Source organism: Buceros rhinoceros, unplaced genomic scaffold (genome assembly GCF_000710305.1).
Source record: "Buceros rhinoceros silvestris isolate BGI_N320 unplaced genomic scaffold, ASM71030v1 scaffold950, whole genome shotgun sequence".
NCBI lineage: Eukaryota > Metazoa > Chordata > Aves > Bucerotiformes > Bucerotidae > Buceros > Buceros rhinoceros.
In genome coordinates this window covers 6,838-28,492 of record NW_010387643.1, presented here as the reverse complement: position 1 = coordinate 28,492, position 21,655 = coordinate 6,838, and the positions used below count along the sequence as shown (strand labels likewise).

General features: G+C 39.3%; 1 protein-coding gene across 1 annotated transcript; it reads right to left on the bottom strand.

Moving 5' to 3' along the window:
• Nucleotides 1-1,916: 1,916 nt before the first annotated feature.
• ACTR3B (ARP3 actin-related protein 3 homolog B (yeast)) lies at nucleotides 1,917-21,020 on the bottom strand (the record flags this gene model as incomplete). The annotated part of the gene is made up of 11 exons (XM_010145641.1): nucleotides 1,917-2,872; nucleotides 3,470-3,553; nucleotides 3,998-4,123; nucleotides 12,069-12,161; nucleotides 14,817-14,990; nucleotides 15,605-15,748; nucleotides 17,157-17,264; nucleotides 17,420-17,506; nucleotides 17,907-18,017; nucleotides 19,000-19,124; nucleotides 20,965-21,020. Coding segments are annotated over 11 exons (1,204 nt in total), but the record flags the coding sequence as incomplete, so codon positions are not given.
• Between the last annotated feature and the right edge of the window lie 635 nt (nucleotides 21,021-21,655).

The window sequence follows — 21,655 nt, the reverse complement described above, 5'->3', positions numbered from 1 at the left end:
CCAAAACAGCAGAATCAACTTCACAAGACTCATTAAGTAACCAGCAACAAAGCTCAAGATCAGTTAACATCCAGGTTGTTATATTCAGTAAACTTCCACCAAACATGGTGAGCCAATCTAACAGATCGCTGCATTCAGGAAAAGAGGAGTGGGGAGGGGTTTCTGCATGGTCAGCATGTCTAATCACCTCACCCTGTGATCACCACAGCCTGCTCCAGGGACAAGACAGGACCACAACCCCTTCAGCAACAGCAAGTTATTAGTGCAGCAAACTATTACCTCACACCAGGCTCCAGAAATCTGCCCTGATGGATCAGGTTTAGAGAGAGCACTCCTTAAGAAATCAGGCTTTGCAAAAGTGCCCTAGTAACTACTGGTAAGTGTCTGGAGACAGAACAGACACCTGCTGGCCCTTCCAGCTTTAAGTCTCAGGTTCAAGTCCTTCTCCTGTCCAAGAAGATCCAAACCCAACAGCTGTGCTCGTTCTCAGATGAGTGTCAACACCAGCAGGTTATGAAATCAATTTTCAACTTGCTGTTCACAGATCCTCAGGTTATTCATTAACTATTTGCAAGGAATCCACGAAACTGAAAAGGTAAACTTACTTGCCAACAAGCTTAAATTAGCCCAACAGTAATCAGCAAGACAGAAGGGGGTAACAACTCACATCTGCATTTTTCCTCTGACACATCACATCTCAAATTTTTTTAAAGAATAATGAATGTGAGCACATTTCCTCATTCATTTAAAAAACAAAAAAAAAAAACACCCCAAAAACCCCGCAAATGTGTGCCCATGCCTTATGTCTGCAGCGTTTAGCAAAAACATACCACCTGCTAATGCTAAGATACCTCAGTGCCTGTCTAAAACTGGTTACAGGACACATAACTACGCCACTATTCTGTAGCACCAAGTGAACGTGTCAGCGCCTGAGCCCGCACTTGCTCACTGCACTAAACGTGTAAGTCTCCCTCTGAAGCCTGACTCCAGCCACGCTGTGCTCACAGTTCTGCTCATCACACAGGCCAAAACCCTAAGTAGCCAGCAGTTCAGTAACAAACTCGACACATAGATTTAAACACAGACAAGCTGATGTACCACTGGAACAGTACACGTTATATTAGATCACCCATTTCTTTTTTAGTGAGAGGACCAGGCAAAGTCTGCTTCAGTGTGATCTCCCGAGAGCTGAGCTTTAAGTTCAAAAGCTTTCAGTACCAGGCTTGAGTCATGAAGTCCCACTCCGTAATTTCTAATTTATGCTGAACAAATAGTTGCTTGGTCTCTGTCCCTTTGTGCCAGTTAAAACCAAACCAATGTGTGTTACAAAATTCTTACTGGGCTACAGAAACTGTTACAAAACCTCTGCTGACAGAGATCAGAGGAGTATCAGCACAGAGAGAATAAGGATTTCCTACTCTTCTTAGATTTAAACCATGAAGAAAAACCACTGTATCCACAACACAGGAACATGCACATGTAATAGGGTAGTTACGGGCAGTACCTGGACAAGCTGGAGAAGTGGGCCCATGTGAACCTCCTGAGGTTCAACAAAGCCACAGGCAGGGTCCTGCACCTGGGTCAGCTCAATCCTCATCATCAATACAGGCTGGGGGATGATGTGATTGAGAGAAGGACCTGGGGGTACTGCTGGATGAAAGGCTGTAATTCTACAGTTAAGCTCTGGAACAGGTTGCCAGAGACATTAAGGAACCTCCATTCACAGAAACTTGAAACTTGACTGGTCCTGAGCAACCAGATCTGACTCTGAAGTGAGCCGCGAACTGTGCAAGAGTCTGGACCAGAAATCTCCAGAGGTTCCTTCCAACTTCAGTGTAACTATGAGTCCATGTACGCGGACACGAAAATGGAAAGCTAACCTTGTGAAAAAGTGTAAATCAACACTACCACAAACATTCATAAAGATGTTAACAGCTTTTATTTCACTGGTGCAAGGCCCATGTGTCATCCACCACTCACCAACATCAAAACAAAACATCATCTTCTATAAAACAGTTTCAGAAAATTCAAAACAAAGTAACAGTGGCTATAATAAACTTCATACAATACTGTAAATCACTTAGTTTGTGTCATCCAAACAAGAACAAATCAGTTTCTAGCATACATGGCTTCTTTTTTTCCCCCCAAAAAAATACCAACACAACTCCAATACATGCCTCACACCTGGAAATACGTAACATCATTCCATGACACTGATAGCTGCTCGTGCTTAGAACTAGTCATCAATTCACCCTACCAGTATCATAAAATACAAAATGATATGAAAACCCTACATTTACAAAGTACAGTCCCAATCCTGCAATCTAATCCTTTTGGGCAGGTACCTGTATCTGCTTCCAACTCCCCTGAAGGCAATGTGGTATTTAGTGCTCCACTGCTGAAGATTTGATTGCAGAATCAGGGCACAAGTGGGAAAGGTTTAAATCTTTCCATAAGCAGCAAAACACTGCCTTATTGTTCTAGATTCAGTTTCAGTAGTATGTGCACAACCTCCTAAACCGAGACTTATCTATTTTCAATTACCTCACATTTAGGAAGAAAGAAGGATAGGCTTTAAAGTAGTCAGCAGAGAAATGGCTTTTACTGAAATGACTCAGGGCTGTAAGTTGTGCTTTAGTGCACGGTGGTGATCCAAGTGCTTCCAAGAGATAACCATGTCTTGCTTCAGTATTTACAGTATCTGCTGCCTTCTTCTGCTTTACATGAGTTTCTTCACCAGCAAGATATCAGAGATCTTGTTTCCATTAGACGAGCATTATGACATGACTCCAAAAACAGGATTATGACGACAAATACTAGGGCCATACTCTTCATAGTCTTTCTTGGTGTGACATACTTGGAAAAACTCTGGCTATGAAAATAAATAAAAAAGAAAAATCCCTCAAAAGCATAAGAACAGATCAAGTAGAAGACAAATTAACGCCTTAACATTTTCGCAGATTGCAGTTTTAAGATGTGGTGTTACTTTTTTGAAATAAAATAAAACTAGAAATACTAGGATACAAATACAGTTAATCAAGAAGAATGTCTGGACAGAAGACTACTTTTAAACACAGCAAAAACCCCAATTTGGAGACAGGAATTTTCTTGTATCTGCTTCCCATTTTCTTGTATCTGCTTCTCTCTCGGGCCTAAGACCATTGATTTGGACCCTATATTCCTGAAGTCCTAACTAATCTCTAGTGCTGACTTCAAGAATAAAGGGACTATATTACAACTATCACACAAAAACTACTTCAGAGTTATGTCAAAACATGATATCCTCTCTCAGGTGATGCTCCCACTTGCCCTGTACAAATTTTACTTAGCAAAAAGCTGGGTAAAGATTCCAGAACGTGACATGGTTTAGGCTGTCACAATGAATAGGTATAAAACTTAGTATTCAGATCATATATAGACAGAAAACACGTAATAAAAAAAATTAAGGACAATTTTGATAAAGACTTACTGTTGAAGCCAGCATGGAACCGCCAAACCAAACTGCGTAACGCTGCATGTGATGTGTAATCACTTGAACTTCAACTGGTTTAGGCTAAGCAAAACAGTTTGTATTTAGTTGGTTTATGTTTTCTGGCAAGATCCCTACACACTGAAAACTCAGACCCAGACATCGTCACCCCTCCATTTCCAGCTCTATCTCACACTCATTACTCAGTCTGCCACATTCTCCAGGAGACCAAGTTACAAAATTCATTATTAGAATGCTGAAGGACACAATAGTTACATCCCTCAATGCCTACTGCTAAGATCCCAGATCATCTAGAAAGGAAACCAGAACTGCCCTTAGAGGCTGCTCACGGTGACTTTAAGATTCCTGTAAAGACATGACACACATTGCAAGGCTGCCAACGTGTTTAACACCCAAACATATACACTATACCTTTTACAATACTGCTTTTTTGCTAGCAAGGTGAAAATTTTGAGCTTTATTTCCTTCCCTGCTTATGGGATTAATGCACTTGAAATGTTTACTTACTTTTATCCGACCACCACTGAGTTCCTCGCTAAGTCGCAATCTCGCATCCACTACTCTTTTTAAATCCCTTTGCAGTCGTCGTCCAAAGTCCCTGAACATCGTGGATCCCCCCGAGAGGACCACATTCTGTACAGAAAATAAAGACACGTTCTTTAAATCCATCTTCAAGTAAGTTTCCCAAAACTCAACACTGCAGAGGCAACTGTTTGGATCTCAACATCATCAGGAAGCTGACAAGTTATGCAGAATAACCTTAAGCATTGTTCAATTTCCATAGGCAGTCCACGGTCCCCTATTTTCTTCTCCTCCCCTGTAAAGAAGCATTTTATTTTATTACATTATTACAAAGAGGAAAGATTCCATTAAAATGGTGAGCTAGTGCCCTACATATGCAGAGCAGCAGAAATAAGACATTACCACTAAAAGTTTCCCAGGGATGCTCAGAGTAAGCCCTGATTTCAGATGAAGCCCTAGTCTCATTACAAGACTGTTAGCTTTTTACAGCTTCTGGAAAGATGCTATCTAGCTAAACTCCTAAACACAGCAACAAGCAAGTCCAATAATTCTTCAAAAAGATACCACACCTCCAAAGAGGACTGCAGTAGAGAGGACAGTACAGTGCCTTTCACTTCTCTGGCACACCAGCTTGCCCGGTATTAGTTTTCAGAGCAAAAGCAAAAGCCTCTTTGCCTGGACTTGTACTTGGATTTTAAACAGGGGTTTTTGAATGTCCCATTCTTAATTCTGATAGTGTTGTAGGGTCATAGACTAACAAAACAGTAATTTCAAAGGTGGGGGATTCAAAACAGGAACCCTAGAACGTAACATTGGTGGCAGCGAAAATGCATTCATAATGAGAGAAATTAACTCTGTGTGACAGAACTGGCCGCATGCCCCTGCACACTGCTGCAACTGCAAACCAAAGTGCCAATTAGTGCTTACTAAAACCACTTACATGCCTTAGACATGTCCACAAGGAACTCAGCTGAGATCAAGAGTTCATTATACCCAGGTCAAAGGATTCTCTCTCGGTAATTGTTTTTGACACTGCAGACCAAGACTCAGCACATAATGAAAGAAGCCCTGAACCACTGTTTTCAGCCACAAAGCCTGCACACAGATCTGAAGAGCCAAAGACACGCTAATAAGTGTTTGCACTTGTGTGCAGAAGCAGCTGCTTGGATTTTAAGCAACAGATAAAAAAGAAAATCTTGTTTGTAACTTGTAAAAAGTGAGAAGAAACCTGTTTGTTTATTCATGGAAAAACATCTCTGCACATCATAAAAACCACTGCAGTAAAAAAAAAATTCATTTCCTCACAGCTTCAGATTATCTACAGTATAAAAGAGCGCATAACAAGGCAGGTGTGCTTAAAAGAAAAGCACATATCCCCACGACATTACTGAAACATTTCCTGAAAGAAAGAGGAGGACAGAGAAAAAGGAAGGAGCCACACACATAAATGGGAGCCTGAAACCACAATTGGTCCTAAAATCAAAGCAGGAGGGAGATTCCCCCTGCTCCCCCCATACATAAGAACATCTCTTCCCCTGCCTCAAAGTGGTCACGCACTCCACATGGGAAAACAAAATCGCTAATGGGGGAAAAAAAAAAAAAAACCAACAACCAGAGTGATGAAATAGCAATTAAAAAGATGCCATCGGAAAATATTGCCTAGAGATAATGAAGTTGGCAAAGACGGGGAAAGCAGTAATTCTATTCAAAGCAAATTACATTTCCAAGTATAATCCATGAGGTGGACAATGCTACTGCTAAAAACAGGTTCCATAATACACCCAAGAATATCTGTCTGAATACATCTCAGACCAATTCATGCAACTACAGTGTTAGTGGTAACACTGGGAGATCTTTCATCATTCCAGGGTTAGAAGGTAAGTGTTTAGGCCTTTCCTCAGGGTATTCAAGTACTACTACACACTGAAAGAAGTTTAGCAACAATACTGGTCAAGAAGCACTAGGGTATACCTGTTGAAAAGGTGAGTCACCTCATTACAAGCCAGGCCAAGCTCAATTTTGGATCTAACTCGGTGACCCCAACTGCCATGATAAGATGGTTAATTTTAGAGCCAGAGTTCCCCTGCTCCCTGTACTTCTTGTCAGCAGGAGGCCCAATCTGTACTAACTCTTTAGAAGACTGCACACATACGAGCTTCTGTGAGTTACCACAACCCAGCAGGTCAGTCTTCTGCAAAGAGGTCAGAACCCAGGCAGTTCTCACTCACAATGAAGGCAGAATCCGTACACACTCCCCACCCTCCTCAAACAAAACACTCACCACCCACAAAGCACCCAATGAAGGTGAGGAAAGACTGTCAGATAAAAAACAAATAACCAAAAACCCACCCCCCCACAGCAAGTACCTTCTCTAGAATAACGGAGTGTAACACAACACAGTAATTCCAGTAACTACTTAACAAAAACGTAACATAGAAGCATGCTAAATACATCTGTGAAAAAAGCTTACTAGTGATGCTCGTGTTTTCAGACTGCATGGGAATTCTCTGGCCTCTCAGAAGAAGACATCAAGGAAGTTAGAATTTAAGTATTTATTTCCAGCTGATTCCTTTAGATAAGACTTCTGATCTTACTCTGCTCAAACACCCTTCCGCTGGTTTGACAGCTCTAAGCAGACCACAGGTTTCGCAGCTAACACTGATTATCACACCGTCTGATGGAAAGAAGCGCCAGCTGATTTTTACTTCTATAGCTAACCTGTTGACAATGTAAGTGGTTTCAAGAGAATGTATTCCCTTAGAAGAGAGAGATGAAGACCTTCCACACATGTAAGAAAGCTACCCACAACCTCGTGTTTTCAGACTGCATGGGAATTCTCTGGCCTCTCAGAAGAAGACATCAAGGAAGTTAGAATTTAAGTATTTATTTCCAGCTGATTCCTTTAGATAAGACTTCTGATCTTACTCTGCTCAAACACCCTTCCGCTGGTTTGACAGCTCTAAGCAGACCACAGGTTTCGCAGCTAACACTGATTATCACACCGTCTGATGGAAAGAAGCGCCAGCTGATTTTTACTTCTATAGCTAACCTGTTGACAATGTAAGTGGTTTCAAGAGAATGTATTCCCTTAGAAGAGAGAGATGAAGACGTTCCACACATGTAAGAAAGCTACTCACAACAAGTAAATAATCAATAGGCCATTTCTGGAAGGAAAATGGGGTGACCACCAATCATTTCAGAAGGCTGGCAAGAAATTTCCCACTTCTCATCCATACCTTTCGATTCTCTTATGAACTCCATGATACTGGGTGTTTCTCCACACCATTTCTGGATCATGCCTCTACAGCATAATGCTGCAGAGATGTGAAACTACCTAACAAAACCACCTAGTTACTGTAACTGAAATCTCTGTCTAAATAAAACTTACACAAAACCCTCCAGAGAGTTTCAAAAGTTGAGTTCTGCAGAACTCAGTGCTACCAAACAGAAGGTGCTGAATTGGTTTGTGCATTTTTACACTGCACCTTGTAAGGTGGTATAATCACACTCTCAGCTGGACACTTGAGACCTTGCAGCACCAACCAAGAAACACCCACTGCTTTTCTAGTAAATATGAACTTCAGCATCACATCCCAAACGATGGCCTAAATTACAGTTGTTTAACATGATGCAACCACACCGCCAGAGACATGTAATGAGAGCAATGTATGTCTGTTAATAAAAATCATTGTGGGTAAAACCTGGAAGGTTCACAAGCTGAAGCCAAGCACTTCACCAGCAAGTGAATCAATTAAGCTATATGCCTACGGTACTGCAGTTAAAACAGGGCAATATTTGCCAACATCATATGGAAAGTATAAGGAGCAACATTGTAATATATTCGTTCGATATGTATAAAGTAAATGTACTGTGAAGAACAATATTTCTTCATCATTAAAAGTCAAACTTAAAAATTTCTATTTCTTTAAAATCAGGATTTTCAGTGATCGTTTAACAGTTTGAGAAATAGCAAAAGATTTCAGCATGACTTATGGTTGTGCTGTTCCACAGACACAAAAATAACCGCAAAATACTGCGCATGTATTGAGCCACTGTTAAACCAGTTAGCAGAGGTAATGTCATAAATTTAAATAGAACCGTGATAGGAATAAACAGGGCTGCTTCTCCTCAGCACTCCTGCGCTACATCAACAGGGTTAATGACTTGGGGCTTTCACTTGACATCACAGGAATACCCTTCTGTCCCCATGTCTTATCATCGGTGCCAGTAAGATGCAGATCTAATGGCCTGGCAGTCTCCCCAGCCTCATCTCATCGCTCCACACTTTGTAATTAATAGCAAACATTGTCATTTTGATGAAGCACAGATAAGCAAAAGTCAGTTGAACCCTGTCCAGTCCTCTGCTTGAGCATACCTACGATTTCGGAGAGGAAAGGCAAGAACAGGATTGATACAGTGAGTAAGCTGTACAGCACTGAGTCTGTATCTCTGCCTGCAGCTCACCACGTCCAGACGGACGCCGCACAGCGGTCTGGCAGCGCCACCTACACACCACACAACGCATGTGAAGCTCTTTTCACACAAAGTATTTACCAGCAATTCACGTTAGAAGTGATGTTAAGGGGATGTTTAGCACCTCTTTAGCTCCCCAGATCACTCCAGGCTTTGAGGGTGGTTCCTTATGACCTGGGCAGTCAACAGTCCAACCATTCAAGAGAACTCTGACACCACTTTTTCCAGTGAAAACCTGGATGATTTATGTACTTTTAGTGTACATAATGCTTGCCAATACACTACAGTCCCCACTTCATGCAATGTTTTCAGCACCAGAAGCTAGCTTAAAAGTTTGAGGTCAAGGATGTTACAACTTGATCCATCATGATTTAAACCATGAATATTTAAACATGCTTGGCTAGGATCTTTCAGAGATATTTCTCACAGAATTTACCTGGTTTCAGATGTGACACATCTTAAATTCTTTCATCAATATATTTGTACCAAATATATAGCAAAGAAACTCTGAAAGAAGTCCAGTCAATGACCCTACACTTGCACCCTTCTCCTAGGAGAAGGCACAGACCTCAGAACTGTCAATGCTGTCCTCATCTCCTGTTACCACCTAAACTCTGCAAGTATCTGAGGAGAGACTCTGGATGGGGAAGGAGGAAAACGAAGTGGAGTGTAAAGTAAACGTGACAGTTTCTGAACCTGTTCCAACAAAAAAATCCATCTACTAGAATATCAAGCAAGTTTTAGAACTTCTGAAAGCCCTTTGTCCATCTTTGAAGTTGTTACAACGGTATTCTCTAGGCAACTGTTAAACTCAGCTACTCTTTTTTGACACTAAGTGCCAAACAACAATGCCCCTAACTGACAAATGTTAGGACAGGTTTCAGAGCATTTCCAGGCTGAAAAAAGATTTTTAAAGCAGCAACTAATATTGAAAACATCCAGTACCAGCATCTGTTGTGGCTGTAGCACAGAGCAGACTTTTCCCACTGATGCAAGCTGGGTGTGTATTAGTTACACTGTGTTTAGTACCATGCTCATCATAACTTGAAAGCTGGGGGAAAGACCACGTTTTTCAGCAGACCATAGTACACATCATACTGCTGCTCTCTCCCTCTAACTTCTCTGCATTCCTGTGATATGAGTTATACTGCATATTTATACGACACAAATAAAAGGGAAGGTTGTGGAACAGTATTTTAAGAAAAAAAGAAGCTAAAAAATTCTCCTAAAATAGAACTAGACGAACTATACACCATTCTTCCCAAAGAACGCCAAGAGTGATGCAACGCCTCACTGAGCCCCACAAAAGCACGATGGCATTTCTAGATCATGCAGGATGGGTCATTTTTCAATGGAATTCAACGCACAGGAATGATCAATATAGCAAGGGTGCCATATTATATCAGACATGTGGTAAGATCCAAAATCACTCCTCTATCACTTCATCTGAGCACTCACTTGAAATTTCATTCTGCTTTCTAAAGATTTGAGTTTGTTAAAAAAAAAAGTCCACCTTATTTCTTCAAATTTCAATGCAAGTTCCCTGGTTCCAGTCTTCCTATCTTCTTCCATTTTAGCAAAGAGCAGATCATCCCAAGCGATCCAGAACTCTCCACTCTTGTGTTAGAGACACAAAGAGACACAGAATAAGAATATAAATCAATTCCTCCAAGCAATCACATTAAGATGATGTAATCATGGGAATTAAAAGAGTGCATTGCTGGCAATCATTATAGGATTAAAACGGCTTCATCACATGTGAAAGAACGTTTGTGTTTGGTATGGAACAGATGAGAGCTATGGCATCTAGCTGAAGTCTTATGAAGGTCCTGCTGGTCCAAACACCAGCACAAGGTAAGATAACTGGCCTCATAAGAGAGATGTTGATGAGATTAGGAAACAGGGGTACTGGCAATAAAACTGAAAAAGAGAAGTACCACAGGAAATCAAAAGCTGGGCTGTGAAACAATGCTCCAAGGGCTATATACCACATATAATCTGCAAGAATGGTACTTGTGGGTATTTTCTGTATGAACACTGAGGAAGAATCCAAATACGCTTGATGGAAACCCAGATCCAAAGCATAGGGCCTTGGCTGGCTACCGCACAGCACTGTGGGCAAGTGAAATTGATAAACCATGGAAACCAAAGAGAAAGAGGAGAGGATTTCTGCACCTATGCACTATTTTAAAAATGAGATGCTTGTCCTTTTGAAGTGACCTTGCTTAAAGAGAGCTACTATTGGCATGAGTAACTACTGAAATCTATCATTACATTCAACAGATAACTGTGTAAGTGTTTTAATTAAGCAAGTATAATGAAAAAGGGAAAATGAATTAACAAACTCTCAGTCAGCCGCAAGCCAAGGGAATATTATTTGCCTGCTGATTATGGTGAGGAAACAGCAACTTAACCTCAATTTTTAAATACCATTTTCTGGAAGTCAGTACTAATTCCTACCCTATCAAGCAATGAAGCTGTTGCTCCATGGCAGCTTTGGTCTTGCAGGAAAAAAAGCACAGGCCTGAAGCACAATCAGACACTAAGAGTTTCCTAAAACCATCTGCAACATACCTAAGCTTGAAGCCACTGAAGGCATCTACTGCCAGATTCACTCCAACACTCAACCAGGGGACTCCAACTAGGAGCCTGTTAAGTAGTTTAACTCCCCACCTTAACCCGCTCTACAGATTTGCTCTGAAGCACTATGTCTCATTCTAGATTACGGATTACATTTACTGGACAAGCAAAACAGACTGCAAAATTGTAAGTGATAGATCACCTTGAGATATGTTTAGCTGGAACTTAATGCTCATTCTATCAAGTGATGAAAACTACCACCTTTTACAGGAGCAAGCAAACCTCTCCGTGCTAGCACTTTACGATGTTATTTCCAAAAGGGCTCTGCTGCTGCACAAGCAGAAAACCACCAGGAAGCACAGGGTGTGCTGCCAATACAGAGAGAGCTGCCATAGGCTACACCTGTCAGTACCTTCCTTTCCTTTTCTTAAGGATGCAGTGACAAAGTACTCTCTGGACTACACCCTGGGCAAGTTTAAGCAGACCTAATTATTATCTCCTAAAAGATTTTAAGCCTTCCGGTACTTTAATACAGGGTTCAATACCTGGCTAAAACTGCAGCCATGAGACAGATAGAAATCAAGACTATGAAAGCAAAAAAGAAAAATATGTATTTGAAATTACTGCTTAATAAAGCAGGGAGTGGAGCACAGTGAGGGATGACACCACAATGTCATCCTTAAAATGGGCAAAAACTAAAGACCTTCATGCACATGAATTTGTATTATAAATGTCAGATATAAATAACATCCCTCTGCTGCAGTTCCTCAAGGACAATACTTACCTACATATCCAGCCGGAGCTACACACAACCCATCTTTCAAAACTAAAAAGGAGGCAATATCGAATACTCTTCAGTCAAAAGCGGCACTTAATGTTTAACTTGAGCTTTATTTCTATTCAAAGCTCACATTTCTCACAGCTACGTATACACTTCATGACAATGACCTTCCTACTTAAGTCTTCAAATAAATTAAGTTACTCTTAAACAGAAAGACCATACCTTATATAACGGACGCCGGACATCAATGGGACAGTTCTGTATAACTTCATCAACCACATCCGAAATGGATTCCATGAAATCGGGATTAGCAAACTAAAACAAAGTAGAACAGGCATTAGATTTTTCATCGCAAGAATGGAGAAACAAAGAGGCGTAAGTGAGAAGAAAGATTTTTGTAACAGCGCTTTGAAAGGGGGCAGGTGGGAATCAGGAGTCCGTATTACTCCTGCTCACCACTTATTCTACACTATAACAAACCCACTTCTGTACAAGGAAAATGACAATTCCTCTTTCTGTGGAGAACGCAGATTCTCTTCCTTGGTCATAGATTCACTGTTTACAGTTTATACACCATGATCGTACTATTGCACGTGGCACGCGTTTGAGTTCTGCTGCAATACTAAACATACTGTTACTGTACAACGTGGTCCTGACTTTCCTTTTTAAGTGAAATCAAAAATATCAGTGTGCAAATTGGAATGACCCCTGTAAAAAATTTTCAGCCTTACTAAAATACTTATGTTAAATTGACACCAGAAAGTCAGATTTTTTTTTCCAAGCACACAAAATCTCTAATATCAAAAAAAGGCATAAATACTTGAGGCCTTGAGTGGAAGTCCCCATCGATCCAAACATCAATACAGTGCTAATGTAAATTTCTGCATTTATAAATATTAGAGAGTCAGAGTTGCTAATGCTAGAAAACAGTCTTGGACTAGTGGCAACATTCCACTTAAAACTTAACACGAGCTTTAAAAGAACAAACGGTTCACAGCATAGGTTTTCCCCTTCAAAGAACACTTTGCGAAATTAAATGATTTACCAATACACAATAGTATTTTATTATAGATATATTATAACTTTAAACCTTTCCCAAAGGCATAGAAACTATTTGGGCTTTACACCCTTAACAAGATGTACTTAACTCGATGAATAATGAAAACCAAAACTCAACGAGTTTACATTGAGCTGAAAGAGAAATTAGCAAAGGAAGTTGGCTTGGAGATGAGGAACCATAAGGATGATCTGAAAAATCCCCAAGAATTCAAGCTGATTTCCACAGTAAGAATTAATCATGCAAGAAGCTACAACGCAAAGCCACGTAAATGAAAAGAGAAGAAAGAAGCAGCATTGCTTCACACAGAATGTCCTCATCTGAAGGAACTACAGCCTGAAAACTTCTCCTGAGCTCTCTGTAAAGGTGTCAATAAAACAGCAGGGCAAAAGGAGTACGTAAAAATGAGAGTTACGGCATCCAAAGCAGATTATCACGTGCTGCCAGAACGGGGACAAGAGAAATGACATGTGGAATTGCAGTCTGCTAGCAAATACCGTATGGTTGGAGAACAGCAAGTAAAATACCCAAGTTAAAAAGTGGAGAAATACTCCGGGTAACTACAGATCCCAAAGCCTAACTTTAAGAACATGAAAGACTTCAGAACACATTTTGCAAACTGAAATTAGGAAAAGGTTACAAGATGGCTTTATCAAAGGCAGCTTTTACCTAGCTAACTTGATGCTCTTTGAAGTGAGGAGTTAATGAAGTCCAGAGAGAAAGTCTCTTTGGATGCAGTACGTATCATCTAGCATGTTTGTCTTGTCTAGAAAGTCAGTTCAGTGGTTTATTGGTTTTTTTTTCCAATACAGAGCCAAGAAACTATCAAGAAATGAAGAAAATGGAAATTAATCATTTATATTGTACCTAACAGTCTTTGAAAGAACTGTTAAGTTAGAGCTTTGAAAGAACTGAAGGAAAGAGGAGCTATTAAAATGATGTCTGACATGGCAGTCAATGCCTCTCTGTAAGATCACACGGGTGAACAGCAGGGAGGACAAACTATGTAGCCCAGAGGTTTAATACTGGCACAAGATCAGATGGCTACAAACTGACCGCACAGAGATTAAGGCCACAATTTAGACAAAAGGTGAAAGAATGAGGATTTTTAATATTCTTCTGATAGGAGGGCAGACAAAGGGAACCTTCACCAGTGTTAACGTGGATCTTGATTAAACTTAACAGTGTTACAGGTTATGGGTGCCTGCAATAAACTCAACGGAGTCCACAGGAATGGAAAGGACCTTCTCTATGCTGTAATATTAAAAATTGACTCTTTCCTCTCCCACAATATCCTGAAACTATCAAACACCAGACAGACTATGTATCGTAATGTTTCTTAGAATTGTACATGTTACTTATGTTACTTCAGTTAATCACGTTACTTATGATGACACCAACAGAGATTTCAATGGACTCCTCTCAAGGACAAATTCAGCATCTGAGCTTTATAAACTGACTCAGTATCAAGTCAGAGTCCAAGACCTGGAGTATTATTGACGCAATGCTACCATGCAGAGCGCTGCCCGAAGGGTCTGGGCCCCATAATCGAATACACAGGATAGAGGTACACTGGTTTACACCAATGCTGAAAGACAGAAAATACTGTATGAACTCTGCAAGTAAGTTCAAACTATTTCTTCTCAATTTTAGATTGACTTTAAAGAAACAGAGTAAGATGTTTTAGATGTTACATGGGACATGAGGAAAATAATTATATGCTGTGCTCATGTTGTCCTTGTCATTGCTTAAGTCATTGGAGACTGCGCATGGCTCACTGTCAGGAGACTCACTGATACTGAACTTCCACGCGATGGCGCAGTGGCACCAAAAGTGAGAGCAGCTCCCTCCCCCCTCTCTTCACTCATACAGTGAAGTTTCTACAACTTAATATTGCTAGTCCCTATTCTTACCTCAGGATGAAAGAAAATTTCAGGTCCAAGGAACCTTTCATAACCAACATCTATAACAAACTTGGTTTTGTTGATTGCATTGATGCCAGTATACTGTTTGATCCACTTCCGGGGATCTCCATCGTACTTGGCAAATTCTTTCACTATGTCAGGGCAAATGTAACAGTATTTCTCCTGTTGAGAAATACTATGCATTAAAAATTGCCAAAATAATTATTCCAACACTGAATTAAAGTATAATGTGATCAGAAAACAAAAACATGTGAGCACTCTGTTACAGAGGGAGCTGTTCAACAGATGTTCTCACCCAAACGACTGCTGAAGACTCAACCCTACAAGCCGTGCGCATGGTCTGTTTGTTTCAATAAGGTTACACACTGACTCATCTAGATTAGTCTCTCTCAAAATGAAAACTTCACAACCATTAGGTCTGTGATGATAAAGGAGTTCAATGGCAAGCTTTCACTGCAAGATCAGTCCCTCATAATCACCCTGCTGACATTACATACTTTTATTATTAAATTAGAAAGCAAATTTTATACAAATCTAAAGCTTAAAATGCTGATTTAATGTGCATAACATAGACACTCCGAACAGTCTGGCATGAAGATTTTCTTCCTCTTTCTCCTTCCCCCGCACTTGATTGGATAAACCACCAGAAGCTTGTGTAATTACAATACACTGCCTACATTTGCATTTTTAAGACTGCCACTGGCAACTTGTTAAAGCCAAAAAAATTAGCTCAAAGTTTTGTTTATGTATTTATTAAGAGAGAACGAAGAGTGTACCTTTATGGCTTTTGCTGTCTCCAGAGATTGTTCAGGAGGAATTCCCACCTCCCTTTCCCTTAGGAGCTGTTGAATAAAGTAAGTAATATCTCTACCTGCAATGGGAATATGTTTGATACAACTTCCAATTACATAGCCTTCTGCCTGTGTAGGAGAAAAGAAAAAAGATATTTAGGGAAAAACCTACTGTGTATCAATAACTAACAGCAAAACTAACATTCGTTTCTATAATACTTTGGTTTGATTTTTAATTAAAAAGTAAAATCTTGAAACTGTACAATTACTATTGAAGTGTGCAACCCACTGCATAGTGGGTTATTTAAAAGGCCTTGATTGCCACTGATTATCTCAGATACACAAGTGACAGACAAAAAATCTTGCACACGTTAGAAGACAGTCTGATGACATAGTTCATTTTGGGCACGATCTGAAAAGCAAACAATATAAAGAGACCACTCGTGTCTTGCTGGAAAGTGAAGAAGTAACAGGAAAACATACAAAATTCGTTAAATTTCTCAGGCAAAAAAAAAATCCAATGAAGTGGTATCTAACAATAAGTACAATAAAACCAAGAAATCTATTTGGTGAGTTGTTTTCAGGATCCACTTACTGAAAACACAGGCATTACTGAGCCAACATTATTTCTTCTTTTGTTGGTTGTTTTGGTTTTTTGTTAGGTGGGGTTTTGCGGGGGCACTGTTTGGTTTTTTGTTTTGTTTGGTGTGGGGTTTTGTTGGTGGTGGTTTGTTGGGTTTTTTTGTTGGTTTTGTTTTGTTTTTTGTCAGGGTTTTTTGTTGGTTTTTGGTTTTGTTTTGTTTTTTTTAATACTGGTCAGAGTTTCATATGGTAAAAAAACACTGAGAAGACCAGGTTAATACCAAAACACAAGATGAAGTCAAAAGGAATCAAATTTTCACTTCTAAAATAACTGATCATTCAAGCATACTATATGCCTCAGAAATAGACAAAATTACATCAACAGAACAGCTGTCATTATGCACAGGCAAATCTGTATTTTTAACATCCTAACATAATTGACCTGTATGAGATCGACCATATAGAGGAACATTTATACAAGCTTGCAGTTGTTTCAACACAAGCAGTGTTTGTTCATTAACTTCTAAAATACAATAAAATCATATAAAAAGCACAATTTATCAGCCACACTAAACAATCAAAATGCAGGACATCAAAACAGTTAGGACATTTCTTGTCAGACATTGGTGGCATGCAGGAGACCCAAAGCAGTGATGAGCATCAATATTAACCAGAACTGAGGCCTCGCAGTAATGGAAAACAAGGTCTTACACAGAAATAGCCTCTAAAAGATGCACTGACAATTCCTTACTTCGACCTTCCTATTGCACAGATAAGTTCACATAATAAAATACATTTTTCAAAACAATAAGGGAGCAAAAAATCCCAAACAACCGAGCAACACTAAAAATTTAAAAATAACGTTTCATTTGACAATTCTCAATTAAATCTATAGTGCACAAACCCTGCTCTTGCCCAAACCGCTGATAATTTCAAACTGCATTCTGCTACATACCACAGGAATTACGTGGGTCACTCCATCGCCACTATCGATGACAATTCCCGTCAAAGTACGTTCTCCAACCTGCCGTGACGTCCAAGAGGCAGCTAAGGCCAACACTGCCTACAAGAGAAAGAGTTTATATTTAGAAGCACTCAGCGTGTGCTAATTTACAATCTCAGAAAATACTGTTTCAAACATTTTAGACACGTGCATGCAGAAGACTATGCACACTGCAGCTGCACTGTACTTTAGAAGGGTATGTTCACTCAGTTCACCTGAACAGCAATGTAAAGTCCTGGTATGTTAAATGATTCGAACATGATTTCTGCAAGATACTCTCTGTTTTCTGGTGTGTTCCCAAACTGAAGTAGCCTGGATCACAAAACACTTTTAAAAAAACACCTCAATGGAGTCTTAACAGTTCACGCACTGATTAGCTTGGTATGGTAATTAAACTTTTTAAATTCTCCAAATTAGAGAGAGATTTGAACTCAAAATAGAAAATTTCAAACAGAATTTAGTTTATACAAGGTGATTTAAGCCTTTTAAAACAAAATCCAAACTGAAGTAGCCTGGATCACAAAACGAACAGAATTTAATTATCAGTGCAGCTTTACACATGACTTTCCTTCCCATTCTGAACCCGGCTGCTGAAGAAATAAAAGATGCGTACAAAGAAAAATCATCCAACTGAGCTACTTGGGTTTGGAACATTTAGTTTTTCTCTTACAAAAATATTCTTACCCAGTGCCATTAACTCACCATTAAAAAATAGTGATCCTCAGGTTCAGCTCGTAGGTATTTAAAAATGACCTGCTCCATGAATCTCTCCATGAGGTCCCAGTCTTCAACAATACCATGTCGTATAGGCCACTGAAGCAAGAAAACTTGTCAACTCTCAAGACTATGCAAAGATGAACAAACCCAGAAATACAAATAGCCTAAGTCCCCAAATCCTTTCGTCTTCTGCAAGAATGAAAACACCTCATCTCATGGTTACCTTATTAACTCACCTATTCTAATTCTGAGACACTCCTTGAAGTTATATTCTCCTCCCAGGTACTTCAAACTGCAATTCTATCTTGCAGGATTAGAAGCCAGAATCCAGACTCTATTCCTAATACCGTTACCGCTCTACTGAGGTACTACGTATTAGTATCTTTTTGTATAAATTTTACCATTTATAAATTCAAGAATCATATTTGGCTTCAATATGCCTTCCAATCTATTAAAAGAAATAAAGACCATATAGGCTACATATTTTTCAATGAAAATTCTGGCAGGGATGATGTTTACATTTTGTTCAATGTTAAGAACACAGCTGACATTTAAGGAATACAGTAGGATGTATAAAATATTTTTTCCACATAATTCATAAGCTGGTAACATTTTGTAAGTACAAGAAGTCCTTTACTAGGGTATGGAAAATATGATTCACAAAAAAGTTGCACTGAAGACAGCCTGCTACCAAGCAATTGTGATATTCCCTAAAGCAAAAATTTCCAACACATTCCCCAGCTCATATGCCATGTCAAGAGGATACACTTTTAGCAAGAATTTAAATATTCAGTGTTTATTACTATTTTCATAGCTAATAATTTTGAAAGCTGAACAGCTGCACTGTATCAATGGATATTTACACAAGCGTTCAAGTACCCATCACTCAGGACAGCACTAGTAAAACAGACAATCAAAAAATGGTAAGGCCATAAAACAAAACGTGCAGTTTTTAAAAAGCAACAAAAATGCTCTTTTAAAACATCAAGTGTGTTTTAAATGGCTATGAAGGAATCCTGGAACATTTTATAATAAAAGTGTGAAACTTTGGAAAAACTTAGAAATAGTCCATGATTACCTTTGTAGCATAGGTAGGTTTATCTATGGCTTCATCTCCTATGAAAAAGTCCAGATCATCAACGCCTTTCATTACCCTCCTCTGAGCCTGGTCACCTACTTTGGCTGATTCTCGGATTGCAATACCTTAAAATGAAACCCAGACAAGTCAAAACAAATTTAAAACAGCTAAATACCAAGTAATGAATATTTATTTACTTAAAAGATTCTTTTCCAGGAACAAAAATTGGAATATAGAAAGCATAGTTTCCAGACAGTAGAAATTAGTGAGCTAGCTACTGACAAACCAGTATAGCAGAGTTCATTCTCACTGCATCACACAGGATTGTGGTCACCCATCCCTCATTAATGTAAACAAAAACTCTCAAAAAAATCTAAAAATGCATTCTGCTACAGACTCCAGCAGTCACCAAACCTGTGCAAGTGCAGCATTCCACCAGAGATAATCTTTAAGCCACATGATCTTCTGAGCCTCAACTCCAGAATTAAGAGCACAAGAGGAGAAGAAAATAAACTATGTACTTCAGAAATAAGTATTGGAGTCATTATCCCAGTTTGTGAAGGAGGAAGCGGGAAGGGGAAAAGTTAATTTGCAGTGCTACAGAGAAATTTAAGGAGACACTTACACTTCCCATTAGCAGGCTGCAACTAGCACTAAAATTACTGGATGAGGGCTGGTATAGGCAAGAAGATGAGACAGCAAAAAAACAAATCTGGGGCAAGCTATAAAAAAAATTCAATAAAGTACTCTTAAAACATAACTTTATGTATACACAGTTTTCTTTTAATCAGTCATAATCAGGATCTAAATAACAGAGAAGAAAATGCAGAGTAGACAGGCATCACCCACAAAGGTACCAAATACTATCAACACCAAAAATTACTGACAGGTAACAATTTTTTAGATACACGTGTATGCCCCAACAAGTTTGTAGTTTTATAAAAGAGGATTTAAAACAAATTCAGAGGGAACTCCTGCTATTCCTCTTCTTTAATATAAGACATTTAAATCTTTACCAGTGGTTTAGGTTTGAATTTTTTCCAATACTTAAAATAGTAAGATATTACCAGTACTGCAACTACATCTGGTAAAGAGCTGGTCCCCCCTCCATCTCTTTGGCCACTGAATATCTTTTTTTTCCTCATCTTTACACCTTCTACTGTGAGGAGCTACAAGGCAGTCTAGATGCATTAATAAGTAGTCAACTGACGAAGTGCACAAAAAGTAAAAGACAGCGATTAACGTAAGCAGAGGTAACTCAGATAATAGATGTCATTATAGACATAAACAGGTAGTCAGTGCTACTATTTATAAATATATATATAGCATTTGAGAGCAACTACTAAGAAAACAATTTAAATCAAGGACACCAGAAAGGTATAATGTTTAAAACAAGTTTGGCATACAAAAAAACCTAAGAGTAAATCTGCTCAACAAAAGCATGTGAAATGGGCAAAACCATTTTAATTGCTAAACACATGCCCAAAAAGAACATTTTCTAATAGCAACAACTTTTTTGAATATTAAACTGTCTACAGTCCCAGACAATGTAAATAAGGCAGACACCACCTGCACTTTAGTACTTAATTTGATTGGAAGCCTTCCCCAGATTATCCGGGCAGTAACCATGGAGTCAGGTAGACAGGAGGTAAATTGCATTCTGTCTACTCAAGAGTCCTGGCAGAAAAATAATGGAGATAAAAAGGAAATTGGACTGGAGCTCTCTCCATCTTTGTCATAGCAACCAAGAGCTGATTTAACGAGCAACAGTCCTAGCTAACTGCAAACAAGGAGTTCTGTTTAGCTACACTCCAGCCAAAGATGCTAACGCAATGAGTATCACTTCCCAGATGGACGAGAGACTAGCAAAGCTGAGCTGGGAGTTGGAAAGCGCGTCATTTACTCATGAAAGCGCTCAATGATAACAGCGTATATTAAGATTCAGAGAGACAAAAAATTACTCACATGATGGGATAATGAACTGAGGTTCTGTATTTCCTGCATAGCCAAGTTTCGTGTACCTAGAAAAAGAATAATCACGACCCATTAGATGCACTTAGATGTAAAAATTGAAAAAAATACTTTCAATTCACTACACTTCCTAAAGTGACGGGCAAACATAAAGTGACAGCAAAAATTGCATACCACATCCACATTTTCTGAGTTAGGCTTTCAAGAGTCATCCTGCTGAGAAGAAAACTCAGAAGTGGTAAATATTTTAGGTGTTATCTATTTTTCAGACATCTTCAGCTTACAGATTTTGGCAGCGTTTTTTCCTATCTATGAAATCCAAAAGCTCAGCTCTTATCTTCTCCATCTTGTTGACCAGCTATATCCAAAGACAGGCAGGTCACGTTCCACCCTTTGGTAAAAAGCAAGGGCTGTGCAGATCTTACCTTTCAGAGAGCAACCATGACCAAATGTTTGGTATTGTGAAGTACAGGGGGAAAAAAAAAAAAAAAGTGTCTTAAGTGCAAACCACAGTTCAGAGCTCTAGTTATAATCCTGATACAATTGCCTTTCATGTCTTGCACAAACCACCCACTCTGCCACAGGTATAGAATCTCTGTGCGGTAACATAGACATACTACACCAAAGCAAGCATGCATTCATAAGATGCTTTGGAAACGGGCAGCAGATGGTATGAAGCATTGTC